At 39.6% G+C, this 16222-nt stretch overlaps 1 protein-coding gene across 1 annotated transcript in view; it reads left to right on the top strand.

Moving 5' to 3' along the window:
* The window catches only part of LOC306740650 (uncharacterized protein), a 30751-nt gene extending 17078 nt beyond the window's left edge, over nucleotides 1–13673 (top strand). The window contains exons 3-16 of the mRNA XM_079222879.1: nucleotides 70–182; nucleotides 1019–1093; nucleotides 5821–5964; nucleotides 6266–6343; nucleotides 6518–6669; nucleotides 7945–7999; nucleotides 9174–9248; nucleotides 9397–9505; nucleotides 9683–10222; nucleotides 10755–11126; nucleotides 11304–11396; nucleotides 11498–11631; nucleotides 12136–12187; nucleotides 12305–13673. Coding sequence (XP_079079005.1) covers nucleotides 70–182; nucleotides 1019–1093; nucleotides 5821–5964; nucleotides 6266–6343; nucleotides 6518–6669; nucleotides 7945–7999; nucleotides 9174–9248; nucleotides 9397–9505; nucleotides 9683–10222; nucleotides 10755–11126; nucleotides 11304–11396; nucleotides 11498–11631; nucleotides 12136–12187; nucleotides 12305–12441 — 2129 coding nt within the window. The 3' untranslated portion in view covers nucleotides 12442–13673. The remainder of the gene's footprint in view (nucleotides 1–69; nucleotides 183–1018; nucleotides 1094–5820; nucleotides 5965–6265; nucleotides 6344–6517; nucleotides 6670–7944; nucleotides 8000–9173; nucleotides 9249–9396; nucleotides 9506–9682; nucleotides 10223–10754; nucleotides 11127–11303; nucleotides 11397–11497; nucleotides 11632–12135; nucleotides 12188–12304) is intronic.
* The last annotated feature ends 2549 nt before the right edge of the window (nucleotides 13674–16222 follow it).

Genomic DNA, 16222 nt, shown 5'->3' with positions numbered 1-16222 from the left:
GTCTCTGCATCAGTATAATTTTCCTTTGTTCTCTCCAACTACTCTTTCTTTCTGTCTTCTTTCTTACAGCGGGTGGTGTGGCAGAGCTGGCAGGCAAGTTTCACATCGCCAAGCCTCAATACGGACTGTGCAAAGTCGGAAGTGTGGAGACAGGAGGCCCTCGGATTGCTATGATCAGCTGGGTGAGTGGCAGACAGGTTCATGGGGCTTAGCTCATGTAAGCTTATCATGTGAAAGAAACACACATACCAGCACACATTAGAAAATCACACTTAAGCATTGCACATACATTTTAAAATAGCAGGTCCACAAACAAGTGCTCACAGAGTCACACTTATTAGTGGCTTAGTGGCTTGATGTTAGTGGCTTTAACACATTGTATACAGAAACAATCTAAGCACAAGCTATACATTCTATGCACTAATCTCTCAATCATAAAATACTTGACTTATTAACATTCTAGGGTACTGTTTTGACACAGGCTTATTTGGCATCTGACATGTAGGTCAAAATACTGTGAGAATAATATGTTGTCATTGTAGTATACTTTATGAATCACAGTGCATGTCTGATAACTGTCAGACAACACATGGAGTTGTTGCCACTGCCTCTGATTGGCTGTAAATCCACATTTTCCACAGAATATCTGGTCATTAATTAGTCCAAGAAAAAGATGCTGTGAGAATGTTTATATTATTGCTGGATCGCGGTAGTGGTGGCAGGGTGTTAGATCTGCAGCCAGCTGAATATTGAAGAAAATCAGTGTAATAAAATACACATACACATGCATTATTATAACTTTAACTTTAACTGTCTATACATAAACTGTAACCTCATAAATTGTACCTCACTATGGCTTCATGTTTGATCTTTTATGTTTTTAGTGAGCTATCTATCCAAATGGTGAAACATGTCAATCCTATTGTTCCTAATCTTGCTTCCTCCTTTTTTAGTCTGTTTTTAGTCCCCTCCAAGAGAGGTATGAATGTAAGTGTGTACATCCTGTGTTTGTCTGCAGGTCGGTCAAAATGTGGATGACTTCCGAAGGACAGAATGTGCGAGCCACATTCCAGCCATCAAAAGCTTCTTCAAGGTGCAGTACATCGGGATGTGCTTTACTAACCTTTGTGCACTTCATCCAGTAATTTGTCTATTTGTTTGGTTTCCCATTAAACTGTGCATGAAGATGGCATAATTACAGATGTGGCACTTTTAGCATTTAGGGGTGGAAGCAGTCCAGTACATGAAAATACATGTCTCTTTGTTTCCCAAATCTTTGCTGGCGTTAAAAATTTTCTTTTTTTTTGTGCACAAAAACTCTATATTTACTCACGGCAGTTTACTTTGTATTGTTTTGAGCGTTTCCTGTCCTCAGTTCTCTTCCTGTTGTATTGCAGTGTTGGTCATGTGTTTGGCTAGGCGACTGGTCTATCTTCCTGGGTGAGACAGCTGAGTTTAGGCTCTATTGTTTGTGGTGAAACAGAAACTCAAGTGGTAATGCGGACAGACAGGAAGTAGAAGGAATGGAGAAGAGTGATTTTATGTTCCAGGTGTATATACAGTATATCAGGAACTCTATTCATCAGCATGTTAGCTGCAGATTCTTCTCTCCATCTGTGTCGCTCAAACTGTTTATTTTGCGTTTCAGTCAAACTATGAGAGGTTGAACTGACCTTTAGGGTTACTAGTTTCCATATAAAGGCATCACCCAGTCAACTGCAGAAGCATGTGTGGAATGTTTGTTGTTTTTTGTCTCCTTTTTTTTGTGTGGGATTTTGTGAGCCACTGTTTGAAAGCGCCTAACCGCTCTGTGTGTGTTTGTGTGCGTGTGTGTGTTTGTGTGTGTGTATGTGTGTGTGTGCGTGTGTGTGTGTGTGTGTGTGTGTGTGTGTGACGAGCACCCGTGGTACTGTGTACATATTCTTGTGGGATTTCAAAATTGTAAAGAAATTATCACATGGTCAATATGGCGTAGAGTGAAGAAAATTGTCTCTCTTCTGAGAATGGTGGGAGAATTGTAACCCCTAACCTTAACACACACACACACACACACACACACACACACACACACACACACACACACACACACACACACACACCACACACACACACACACACACACACCACCTCTTGGGTCACGACAAAGCAATCAACCTGTGGTCACCACTGTCACTACTAACCCATGTATTTGTTGTTCTGTCAGTTGTTTGCTTAAACTTAAAAATGTTATTAAATGTTCCTTTACACAGCAGTTCAGACTTAGATGTATTAGTTATAGCTGGTTAAGACTTAAAGAATACATACTGTATCACTTTGCACCATGGACATCATAGCCAAGCATATTGATGGCATTTGCAGAAATATTCTGACTATAAAGTCTGTGGGGATGATAGATACTATAACTGTGCTATCATGTCTTCTGTTCATTCTTACTTTGCCAGCAAACGGGACTTGACGTGTTTTTTATGCTCTGTTAAAGTCACGAGATTATTCACAGTTCCCATTACATACAGTACTTTGTACATGAGCAAAAACATATCTTTGAAAACCGGCCTCATATGCTGACAAAGAGTAATGCAAAGAGTAATGGGGAGCTTTTAAAAACAGCACAGCAGTCTGCGTCATACCTCTGTCTGGGAAATAATCGGGGGTTGGCGTGTGATAAATTCCTTAAAATGAGTACTCAAACCATTTTGTTTAACAGTTTCTATCCAGCTCTAGAAAGATTTCACAGCCACCTGGAAAATAATAGCATTACAAGTAGGAACACTATATATAAATGAATATTCATGCCAACTGATACCAGTGTTTGTATTTGTATAGATCTCACAAATATGTGTTTCAAGCACCAAACTACTTTAATCGCAGGCTTCAGACATTGATTCTGTGTCGTGTCCAACGTAATGGTTGCAACGTTATGTTGATTAATCAATTAATAGTTGATCAATCAATTAATCTATCATGACGTAAATATGGATCTTTTTTAATGGATTTTTACATTGAATAAATTAATGCAAACTTTTTCACCTGGTGCAAATTCAAAGACATGGCATTACATCATGCAGGTCATCTCTCGTTTGGATTCTACTGTGATCTCAAACAATACGTGACTGATTATTCTACATGGTTTCAATGGATGTGAGCATTAGTTGTTTTTAGGGGAAAATAAATTGAAATAGAGGGGTCATAAGGTTGTTGCTGATATTACCTCACCAAGGCAAGGCAAGGTTGTATTTTACTGTTGTCCACATTTAGCAGAAATAAACAGATGCCACAGACTTCTCCAATCCAGACTCTCAGCAAAATTCTTCCCTTACCTTGCAATGACCGGAAAACAACATTAGCAAGATATCCCGCTTACATGAATTGAGTGGTGATAATAACTCGATTAGCTTGTTTTCTTAGAATCTTGGCTTTCATTGCTTTGGATGCAGTTAGTCAGAATTTCCCTCGGCACTTTGTTAGTTTGTATTCCTTATTTATATATTTATTTACTTCGTCTCTGCCTTTCTAGCTTGCTATCCTGCATGTCCCAGCTGGCAGTGAGAGTTTTTTGTAAAGACGAGTCTGCAGCAGCAGATTTGGGTCGGTTACATACTGTACTCAAGTGTGGCTTTAAGTTCTGAAAACTAAAGTAGGAGTGTTTCCATTGTTCAACGTGCTCTACAAAGAAGTGATAGCAGAATAAAGTTCCATCACAAGGTGTGTGCATGTGTGTGTGTGTGTGTGTGTGTGTGTGTGTGTGTGTGTGTGTGTGTGTGTGTGTGTGTGTGTTTGTGTGTCTCCCCCTGTCTTATTTAAACAGAGGAGCCCTCTGAGGAACATTATATGCTATGAATATAGCAATTTTACAGTCCATGAATCAACTTACATTACTTTTTACATTTAAAGTAGAGTGTTCAAAACGGTAATGATTTAGCTGACAGCGAAATTCAGAATTCTACATGCAAATAATATCACTTATCATAACTGACCCATCAGTCATCGAGGTCAGACTTCAACTTGGGACACATGCAGTACCTCCACATCCACCTTCTGTCTCCTTTAATCTCCTGAGTAGGAGACTGACTGTTTGAAGCGGTTCCAGAGCAGACAGTTTATGCAGTTGAGCACAATGATATCGAGCTGGTAACTCTCAAAACGTCACATCACCTTGGGCTCCTCCTTCGCCCAGAGAGGTTATATTCTTATACTGATAGCTGGTTTTAATTGCCAAGGTCATCAATGTCACAAATCCTAAAAGATGGTTGGTTCGCATGTAACATCCCACTTAGATGTTATACTAATATGATTTTCCCTTGAAAATATTTAGAGCAATAGGGGTATTTATGACTATCTTAATAGAGCAGTTTACTGGATAAGAAGTAATATGAGCTCAAACAGAAAGAGTCAAATGTTAAAGCTAGCACATTGGCATTTTTTCATCTCATTTTATTTACAGCAAAATACATGTTAAGGGGTTGAAATAAAGTGAAAAGAAACTGGAAAGAAATAACAAGGGGAAGGTAAGAGACTGAAGAGGGTAGATGAGGGCGTTATTTAATCTCTAACACTTATGATTTACATGTAAAACAAGATGGTAAAAAAGGAATCCTAAGCCTTTAGCATCTACATGCTGCTTAATGACTACCAGCTGTATCATGTTATTTAAAAAAAAGGTATGACTAGATGTGTGTAATGTATACAGGGAAGTGGAAGAACACATAGACAGCTTTTTCTCCTGAGAGCAAACTGTTCTGTTATCTGTTTAATGCAAATTTGACAATCTGTTAGCATCACCTGCACACTGGCGTCTGAATTGTGCATGTTTTATGATATCCATTTGCCCTGCGTTTATATGAACTGTCATTCAGTAATGGTAACACCATCGATAACCATGCCAGTTTTTGTACGTCCTATACTTGATAAACTACAGAACATGAGGAGGAGGCCATGTTGCTGTCAGTAATAGGCAAACACGTTTTGCGACTGGGAGCTTTTGCTGTGGATTTCGGTTCTGTCTGTTTCCATGACTTTCCCAGCATCCCTGGCAGCACTGTGGGTTGCTTGTCTGGTCTGTGTGTGTGCAGTTGGCAATGACAGCTAGAGTGATATGGATTATACACCGTACTGACATGTATTATAGGGCACATTGAATGCTCTGTTCAGTGTCAGTGTCAGCGTTGTCACTCAGATAAAGCTGTGGTTTCCTGTTGGAGGCAGACAGACCTGGCCCACCATCAACAAGCCTGGTCTTACTCTCCATTGAAATTATTCTGAGCTCTTGGCCACATACAAATGCCTGTATACATCCATGATTTCAATGTTTAACACGTATCTGTCCCATGGAAATAGCTGCAGTGGAACACTATGTTTTGGTTCTGTGGTTTTTGAATAAGATCTGTCAATAGTCATATTTCTTATCTCTACATCTTCCTTAAGCTTTACTTCCAGGTATTGAGCAACTATTAAGTGAGGGCCTCTCTCTTGTTCTGCCTTTTTTGTGAAAACAAATGTTCACTTTCTCGATCACATCCCCTATTTTTATTTTTCCCTATCCTTCCCTCTTCCATCTATAACCATCCAAACCAAAGCATTCCTGTCCTCACGCTAAAGCCAGGAAGGATTATCGCTCTCTCACAATGCTTATAACTGAAGCAGTTGCACAACTGTTTGGCTCCAACTATGCATAACTTCAAGTCAGATCAAGAGAAAACCACTACAGGGTCTGTGTATACTTGTGTATGTGGATTTCTAGCTGTTGTGCGTGTATGTGTGACTTCAATACAGTTTGTAAGGGTGGATTAAATAAGTTTTCCTTCCCTGCTGTCCGTGTTTCAGGAAGCACATGCGTTCATTAGTGCGGAGAAAGTGGAGGATGTGACAGAAGAGACGATAAGAGCCGAGCTCAGCAAGGCCCAGGCCCACACTCCTACACAGTGGGTGAGAAGGAGCTCCAGGTCTGCGGACAAGGAGGAATTAGTGGTGAGTCTACTGCAATACCTCAGCTACCCATCAGATGGAGACAGAGACTTTCATATACAGATTGTGACACAACTTAACCCTCCTCCGTGTCTTCAGCGTTTTACTTTTTCCTCTAGTATGTTTATTCAGTCATGCCCATGAAAATAAAGAAATACAAAAGGTATACGAAAAGGTTTAAATTATAGTTACTGACAATGATGCAGTATAATACAGTGACACCAAAAAATGCCTCTCTACACATTAATGGAAAATGTACAAAATGTGTGGCTATTCATTCACTATTCCGTTGTTTGTCTTATAGGGTACAAACTACAGAAAAACGAACGCTGCAATGGAGATGAGACGAATAAACAGAGACTCCTTCTGGGCACGTGCAGAGGTATGACAAATAACCACATCTCTATTTGGCCACATTTGATTGGCTAAAATATACTTTAGATGGATGTTTATTACAATGTACGTTTGGAAAAGCTATTGTAGACAGTTATTTTGTATATTTCAAAGTTTAATAAATGGATAATACTTTACCATTGTTTCCCGTTGTGTGTGTCAGCGTGAAGAGGAAGATAGGAAAGAGGAGGAGAAGAGGCGTGCAGCAGAGGAGCGACGTCGCCTTGAAAGAGAAAGAGTTTCAAAGGAGCGGAGGGATGCAGAAGAGAGGGACAGGAAGATGAATGAGAAGCTACAGATGATTGAGGAGCAGAGGTAGGAACAATGTCGATTTCCATAGTGCCCTCCAGTGGCTGCATTTTGTAAAGATTTGAAGAACAAAGTGCACTGAACCAAAATATGAATGCAACACTTGTTAAAAGCTGAAGTTTAGATGAAAGATCTCAGCCGGATTTCCATGCACACAAATGGTTTATGCACTCAAATTCTGTGCACAAATTTGTTAGAATCTGTGTTGGCGAACACATGCATCTTTGCCCAGGTGTGCTCTATCAAGATGCTGATTGCACAGCATCATTATTACACAGGTGTGCCTTGGGCTGGGCACAATACAAGGCCAACATTTATTAGGATTTCACATGACTAGGGCTTCAGAAATGCATTTTAATCAGTATCTGGATAACAGTTGACTCATGCAGTGCGACACATCTCCTTCTCACAGGGCACATCTCAGTCTCTTGATTGCATTCCCATTTCCTTCACTTGCGTCTTTCCCTTGCGTCTCCCACCAGGGATGCATGGAGAGACGCAAGGAAACTGTGCGAGAAAAATGGAAACGAGGAAATATGTTTTAAGAGAAATGAGATGTCCTACGCTTTAGAGGAAAGGACATCTCATTTCTGTTTCTGGTGACGGTGCATCAGCTGATCACAGCTGGATCAGCTGTCAGTCGGCTTTAACAGCTGGATGGAGTTTGTGCCTGCACACATGAGCAGTGTCATGGAATTGTTTCCTGGGCCAGACAGTTTTTAGCTAACAGTCCAATTAAAATCCACTTAAAATATTGATGGAATTGATCGTATTATGTTTTCAGTTGATTTAATGGTGTTAAACTACTACTTGTACTAATAAAGACACAGTTATCATCACTGTCAGAGAAGAGATGTTTTCTCTGTAGTCTGTTACCTGTTAAACAAACTACATTGAGTATTTATACACAGATTGTGGTATTTATACTGTGTTCTGTGTCCTGCTTATATACGCAGGACCAATTTCCACCGGCGGAATGCGTTTGTCTTATTTATGAATTGTCTACGTTTGAAATTTCTGATTGTGACATCATTATAAAATAATCCAGATTACGATTATGGTTTGGAATTAATGTATTAGGCTCAATGTAAAGGGGTACAAACAATTTGAGAAGATTAAGTTTGATTGTTCGACAAAGTCTAAGATATTTTATATATCTCATTCAAAATGGGTGCAAAAACAAGTGTTTATGTGTGTTTAGTAATAGTTTCAAATATTCTCTGACACTGCATTTTGGATAATGCTTTTTGGAAAACGGTCTCATGTTTACCTGTCTCACAGAAGAAAACAGGCAGAGCAAGAAGAAGAGCTGCGCGGAAAGGAAAAATTTAAATGGGTGAGTGAACAAATGCAAAGATTTTTTAATGATGCAAAATGGTCCGGCACTGTTTTTGGAGCATCAAAAAGCACACCTACTTTGCTGGCTTCTTATTTTTTGGGGGAGTTTTTCCTGATCCGATGTGAGGTCCTGGGACAGGGATGTCGTATGTGTACAGACTGTAAAAACCTCCGAGGCAAATTTTGATTTGTGATTTTGGGTTATACCAAATAAACTGAATTGAATTGATTTTTCCGTTTGGTCAGACTGCCTGAACTCATTGACCCCTGTGTAAGAACCGGATTGACCTTTTGGCTGTGAGAGGTCTGATTGTAATACTCTAATTGTTTCTTTATATATTACTGACCCTTTGATCCATGTAATATGATCCATGTAACGGCCACTGTTGTTTTCCACAATATCTGCTGATGTGCAGAAACTAATTAATTTACAGCTACATGAACAAAACTGTGGATTTAAATGTACAGGGGAAAGTGGACTATGCAGCCACTGCTGATTATTTGGGTTTTACTGAGATATTCAAGGGACTATACAACTGATAAGAATGTTATTTTATATTTATTTTACATATTAATTATGTCATTCTAAACCTAAATTAACATGTCACTGATTCCTTGTTGCACACTCTGAATGGTTGCTGTGCATATATATATATATATATATATATATATATATATATATATATATATATATATATATATCTCACATGACGACCTTCATGGGATTTTGGCATAGAATTATGATGTTGTATATTGAATGCACAAACATTCCTGGATCTCTGTTTTTTGTCGTGGGTTGTACAGTATGTTCATGGTTTTTAACGTTACCTCCGGTCTCTATGCTTGGTCGAGTGCAGACTGCTTAAATTATATTACACTATATACTTCATATTTGTGAGAGGTGAAAGTCAGGTTGATTATACTTGTGTCTAGTGAGGGGTTTGCTGTTGACTAAAAGAAAAGAATAAATGTACTCCCAAGGTATTGCTTTGTGTCAACTGTTACCGTATCATTAATTAGGGCTCAATGTCAAAACACTGAAGTTTCACTCGTCTCAAATGCTTTGTCATCTACTTTTTCAAATAGTTATATTCTAAATGAAGAGATTAAAAATATAAAAATATGTGTGTGAATATGTAAATATGATTTCTGCTGTGTTTCTGTACTGACAGGAGCAGCAGCAGAGGGAGCATGTGGCAGATATGAGGGCTCGTCTTAGTCGGAGTGAGTCCATAGAGAAAGCAGCAGTAAGTGAATCTTAGACTACTTGACATTGCTTTGAAATAACTATTTTTCTAAGGCCTGAATGGGCCACACGTTTGTCATTAGGAACTGTCTCTGTCTGTTTTAATCATTTCAATTTCTTGCCTATTCTAAACATTACTTGACCTGTAGGAGGCAGCAGAATTGGTGTCCCAGCGCTCTATGAACCCAAGGGAGTTCTTCAGGCAGCTGTCATCATCATCATCACAAAGTCCCACCAGCCCTGGATCCTCCCGCTCTGGTATGTACACTGTGTGTAAGCTCGAACCGAGGTGGTACCACATGGTGACATGTGTTCCGAGGTCCAAACAAGCTTATTGAAACAAGAACAATCATAACTAGACTGCAGTGCATGCAGTTTTTGGATATACAATGTGTAATTTGAGTTTCTGAACTACTCAGTTGTTTTTTCCTCCAGGCAAACCCTTTAGACGATACCAGCGCAGCCTGACGGACACAGCCTTCATCTTCTCTAAAGCAGAAGAGAGCACGTCATCTTCCCCTTACAGCTCACCCCTGGTCTCGCCCTTCTCCCGAGCTCCTCCCTCCCCCATCTACCGCGCTACGTCTCCCTCAAGAAGTCCTGATTTCCGCCCTGTCACCTCTTCACAAAGGCCCAGAGCCCCCATTTCACCGCCCACATCACCTCTCCGCCCTGCCCCTCCAGTTTCTGCTCTGCCCAGCGTTCCACGAGCTGACAACCAAGTTCAGGCTGTTGTTGAGCCCAAACCCCCATCACCCGCAGAACCTTCTGCACCTCCCGCCTCCCCTACTCTCTTGGCTTCGTTGTCCCCCAGTTTAGTAAAAAACAACCCCTCTCAGTCACATCCAGAAGCCCTGCCGGCATCGCCCCCAAATACTCCAAATAGTCCAGCCCAGCCAGAGCAGTCAGCTTTCTTCTTCCAGTCTGTTGTGGCTCCAACAGCTCCTCTTCCAGAGATACCACAGGCAAACACAGGTAGGATGGACACAAACAATTACATTGGGATCTGATTATACAATGATATGTTTTTCCTTTTTGAGCTATGTGGGGAAGGTGGAATTATCCCCAAAACAACAAAATCAAGAGGATGGTTTAATGTGCAGAAGAGCCTATTACTTTGCCAAAACACATTAATCATTTGACATTAAGTAGTGGTTGTTAAACATTTTATTACAGGCTAAAGTGACTTATATGCTTTTGCCAAAACCTACTCCACACAGTCAGTAAAGCAGGCCAGGAGCTATGAATCGGAGGCCTGTTATACAAAAATGACAGAGCTCCGAATATATTTTACAGTCTAGTCACAATTAAATAGTCCTAAAGTAATCCCATATACTTTTAGTCATGCCAAGCTTAAATGTAATGTGCTCCCAGAGAACCCACTTTTTTGGTTCTTTATAGTTACGTTTTTCTACACAGGCATACACTCTGTTGGCTCTTTTTTTTTTTATGTAAGCTTATCAAATTCACAGTTATGTTTTTACTGATATCTTTTTCCAATCAACAGACATCGACACAGCTACTCTTGTGCATGCTGAGCTGGTCTCAGACACTGGCTACAAAGTGCAGGCTGTACTGGTAGAGGAAGATGAGGAAGAGGATGTGGAGGAGCAACTAGAGGCTTGTGCTGTTACAACAGAACCAGTCCAGACTGAGGCCGAAGAGCATGAGGAGGAAGAGGACAAGGAGGAAGAGAAGGAAGCGGAGGAGGGATTAAAACAGGAAGCTGAGCATGCCCCACTGGAGGACCCAGTGGAGGTCGTGCAAAAGGAAAAGGAGGCAGAGGAAGATGGGGCGGAGAACGATCAATCAGAAGACAGTCAGACTCCCTGTGAGCCTGCTGAGCTTTCAAAGAAAGAGGAAGAGTCGACAGTTACTGGTAGCCCTCTTGTTCCTGTATCCTGCTATTTTGACTTGATTAACATCTCTCAACATTTCTTATTGTTACACTGTCACACACAGCCTATTTCTGAATGATGTACTGAAGCTTTCCAAAAGTTAAAATGGCATTTGATAATATGCTGCTCTATGACAAAAGATTACGTCATTATTTCAGATGCTGAACCAATTTGTCAAGTAATGAAACACGAGACTGTCGTCGTGTCAACCAATGGGATCACAAACGGAGAACAACATCAGAACGGCATAGGTTTGGCAACCAATCTATTTTAAACAAGTGATAATACATAAATACCCATTCACCATGTTGGTTGGACTGTGATACATACTTTTCACACTGGTCTACCTCAGAGCGATCCTTGAGTCCATCGGACACAGAACTCAGCTCACCGGAGCTGGTTGGGTGCTACGATCTTCATCACACAGCAGAGGAGGCTGACGTTAACGAGGATGAGGAACAGATGATCTCAGAAAATGGACAAGAGGTATCCACAAACCATAGACCTATGAGAAGCTACAAACACATACCGGTATTATACTTGTTCAGTGTCTTGCACAAAGTCCAAAATTAACAAGGATAACTGTTCTTAATTTTAAAAAAGAATATTGTTGAATATTTGGCTAATACGTATTCAGAATACTAGTGCATAAAGCACAATGCCTCTTCATAGTAATAAGAACATGTCACCCGGAGTTAAGGTGTAGCTCAGTGATGCATTTGTAATAGTTTTTGAACAGCACTTGAGATTTATTGCACAGAGGAAAAAATATATATCAGGCTTTGGCTACACAGAATATATATAAAAAAAAAAAAATATATATATATATATAGAATATTGCCAACATTATCATTATAGATTAAATTGAATTTAAAGAAAGCCTTAATGAAAGTGATTCATATTGCTGTATTTTCCATGTGAGTCTGAAGTTCAACAAGACGTGTATTTCAGGATCACTACCTTTTTCTTATTCCATTTTCCTCTCCACAGGTTTTAGCAGAGCAACAATTGTGTGTCCGAGCTCTGTATGACTACCAAGCAGGTAGGCTGCCATTTAGAGGATAATCGGCATCATGCATGTGCACCTAAAGTGCCTCCACTTACAGTAATTGCACCGTGATTAGTGAGTTTTCACCATGTTATCTTGCGGTTCCCACAGAGGACGAATCTGAGATCTCCTTTGAACCCGGTGACATCATTAAGGACGTGGAAACCGTGGACAAAGCCTGGTGGAGAGGATGGAGCAAAGATGGCCGTCAAGGCTTGTTCCCTGCCAATTATGTGGAGACCATATAGACAGACAGAGACGCAGAGGAAAAGACTCAGGGAAAACCATCTCACATTTCTGCATGTGTTTTGCCTTAATCCTCCCACTGAAACTTTGTACTCTCTATTTTGTTGGAAGGATAAAGGAAAGTGTGACTCCCTGTTTTGTAGAAAGCATAAAGAAAAGTGTGACTCTCTATTTTGATATTTTTCGAGCAAAACAAAATATTTTCTCAAGTATGCAGAAATTACCCAGCCTCATTTTCTTGGATATACTAGCGGAGACCTTTTCCTGGACCAAAATAACTTATTTCCATTTGAGATACAGCAGGAATGTTGGTGGGAGGGATCATATCTCAATGACAAAGGATCACAAACTTGCTTTTCTTCTGAGAAACACAAACAGATTTTTCTAGTGTATTGTCATCTTTTTGATCCATACATATAACAAGCATTCCATTCTGCTCAGCGTTTGCTTTGTGTGTTGCATTGCTAACAAATAATTTACTGCTTTTGACTGGTATATATAATCAAGATACCTGTATCAGAGATCATCTTATAATCACCTTCCTGTATCTCCTGAGTTATTTTTGTAGCACTGTTCTTACTGACAGTCTCACAGCACATTTTAATTACCTGAACAGCAGCGAACCAGAAGATGAACAAGCAGTAGAAAGAATTTGACATCTGTATTTCTCTATCACTTTTTAAGATGGGCTATAGTTTGTTCATATGGTGATGTCCTTCCATACATTTTGTGATTACGTGTCATCTTGATTCTTCCTACGTTTAAACATTGTGTTTACACATGATGTGAAAAAAATCTTCCTATTTTAATCTTCTGTTATATCTTAATCATCTAAACTGTATATAAGAATGTATAAAAACAGCTTCTCATTTTCTATACATATTTGTATGTGTTATGCTTGTTTGATGGTATGTATGTTCTTTGTATTTACTCCAAACTTACAAATATATAGCATCTACAAACTCAAACTTTTAAAGTGTTTGTCTCTTGTTTTCTTCACATTCACAGGTTTTCACAACCAAACAGAAACTGTGATGATATTATCCTTTTGTTTTCATCCATTTAAGGGAAGCACAGTTTTTTCAGGCATTTTTGAAGGAATTCGAAAATCAATGTAATGTATTCAATGTCCAAAATATACCATAAATGCATCAGAGACAATCAATGTTTACTACTTTTAAATAAAGCAATTACAAAATAATAATAATTCTAATTGTAACAGTGAAGTGATCATGAGCAGGTGTTTTCTGTTCTTTTAATAAAAGATTAAAAAGAGAAGATTTTCCAGTTTTATTGGTAGCATTTTGATATTTAATTTGTTCACGAGTAAACTTGATTTCAATATCTATTTTGTAATGTTCCCTACTTATGCATTGATTCTTAAATGCTTTGGAAGAAAGAAAAAAAAAAGTTGTGAACTGTAGTGCTGTATTTGCACCTATAGGTGGAGACATTGCTTTTTCTCATATGTCAGTTACAACATTATTGAAGGAGACTTCACTGAAATGAGCCAATTCCTCAGAACAAAAGGCAAAATATTTTGACAGGCAGAGAAGAGGCTCATTGTTACACACATTTTAGAAGCAGAATATCCAGACATTTCCAAAGCTAAAAATTGCTAATGCCGCTACACCTTAAACAGGATTTTCCCCCAGAGTAATAATGATTGATTGAACATGACATTAATATTTCTTAACCATACACCTTTAATATGTTTGTGAGGGCTAGGTTACGCTCTTGTAGTGCCAGTTCAATAACAGTGTTTGGCACACGCGCCTCTGTTCGGAAATAGACAGGTAATGTTTGACATTGGTCTCATCCCGTCTGAACTGATGCCTGTTGACAGACTGACTAAATCCATCCAGGAGACTATTCTGTGGAGGTTATCCCAGAAGGCTAATCATCATTGATATGTGTGAAAAGGTGATGAGCCTCTTATGAAATACTAATTGGGTTGCAAGGAGATGGCTGTGCAAAGCTCAAATGAGCGAGACTGAGAGATAGAAAAAGAGACTTCATTTTAGTTTTAAACAGGGAGAAGAAAAACACTCATCGTGTAACAGCAATATAGTAATATATATATATATATATATATATATATATATATATATATATATATATATATAAATATATATATATATATATATATATATATATGATTTTACATTGGTGTGCATGAGAAAGATAAACTGGTATAAAGATTGTGAGCGTGAGAGGACATCTGTGCATAGAAAATGTGGAGGCAAATTTATCTCGACAGTTGTGTCCCCTCTTCTCTCACTTTGCAATATTCCCGTTCCCATGGTCATCCCCACAACTCAAGAGATCCCTTGTCTCTTCAGATTAAGAAGAGTGATAGGGAGACACTGGCTAATGTGCCAGTCGACTTTCCCTTCCCCTACCCCTGTGTCTTTAGGCCGTCCGTTCCTTCTGTGACCCTCATCAGTAACAGAATCCCTTCGACTAAGGTGCTAAACTAACAGAGAACAACCCCCCTGACTTTCCCTTTATCTTTTATTTAACTGACAGAGCCTATCTGACCGGCGGAGGACTGACAAGTGTGGGACGGCCGAGATGAAGTGGCGGTAGGAAAGTGCCACTCATTGTAGTGTTATCAGCACAAAGGCCAACGACAGACACCTAATCTGACCTGGCTGCTGATGGCTCGTGGTTTATTCGTTTCTGCTCTGAAGCAGATTCTGGCAAATCTTGGAGGGGCGGATAAGCACAGACACACACAAATATGTGCATGGATACACACGTGAAACAGACATGCATGTGCAAACAACAAGTACAAACTATTCTTAGCCTCCATATCTGAGGCAACCTCTTTCTCCTTGCCACTGCTCAACCTCTGCCTTTCATTGTCTAAATAATAGTTTACTTGATTTTTTGTGTGATTAATTATGTGTTTGGGAGAGTGTCAGTTTTCAAGAGACAAACATCTTACCACAGCAGTTTGATAAATCTGTGTTCAGCCTTCCTTCTTTAGCTGCAAGCACCTGTGTGCAAGTGCAAGCGAATGGCACTTGTTTTCCCTTTGGCTCATTGTTCTGCAGGAAGAAACATGAAGGACAGGGTCACCCCGTCCGTCCTGAAGGCTTCAGGTTACCGCACCAGTGTTTGTGCCAGAGGACTGCCCGGTTGGATCTTCCCCACTCCAAAGTGCTATGAAAGATACTGCACCCACATTGTTCATGCTTTCGTAAAGGTTTGGCAGAGCTCATGCATGCAGTGTTATTTTTAAAAGACTTAAGAAGCTCCTTTTTTTCTCTTCCCTTGCTGAAATAAAGATCAGTGTTCATAAGCACCTGTATACGTTAGACTAGCACTCACTGAGAAAATGGGTCTCATTTTGTTCTTGGCTCTTTGTTTTGCAGGGGCATGAGTTACCGTAGGCAGTATTTCATCCATGTTATCGAACATTACCCGTCGGCAATAGAAACTCCATTGCAACCCTAGGTGCTGTATCAAAACGTGAAAGCACCACTGATGCTGTTTGCTTGTGAGAAGATCTCAAGGCTACTGTTATCTGGGAAGAATTTCTCTAAACTATAATGCTTCCTCAACATAAATCAGCTTTAGCTTGGTGATAATTCCTTCTGCTGTAAGTCTTGATTAAACCTTTGCTTTTAGACATCTCTCTTGTTCTTGACATTGTCATTTTCTGTTTTCCCTTTCAAGATAATCTTCAAAACCGCTGAAGTAGATAACGCCTTGGAAGCTCCTGATGGCTCCAGCCAAGATTTTACTGTCAGCATAGAAACCGGCCCATTAACTTCT

The sequence above is a fragment of the Taurulus bubalis genome (genome assembly GCF_910589615.1).
Source record: "Taurulus bubalis genome assembly, chromosome: 8".
Classification (NCBI taxonomy): Eukaryota; Metazoa; Chordata; class Actinopteri; order Perciformes; family Cottidae; genus Taurulus; species Taurulus bubalis.
This window is presented reverse-complemented; position numbering and strand designations above follow the sequence as displayed.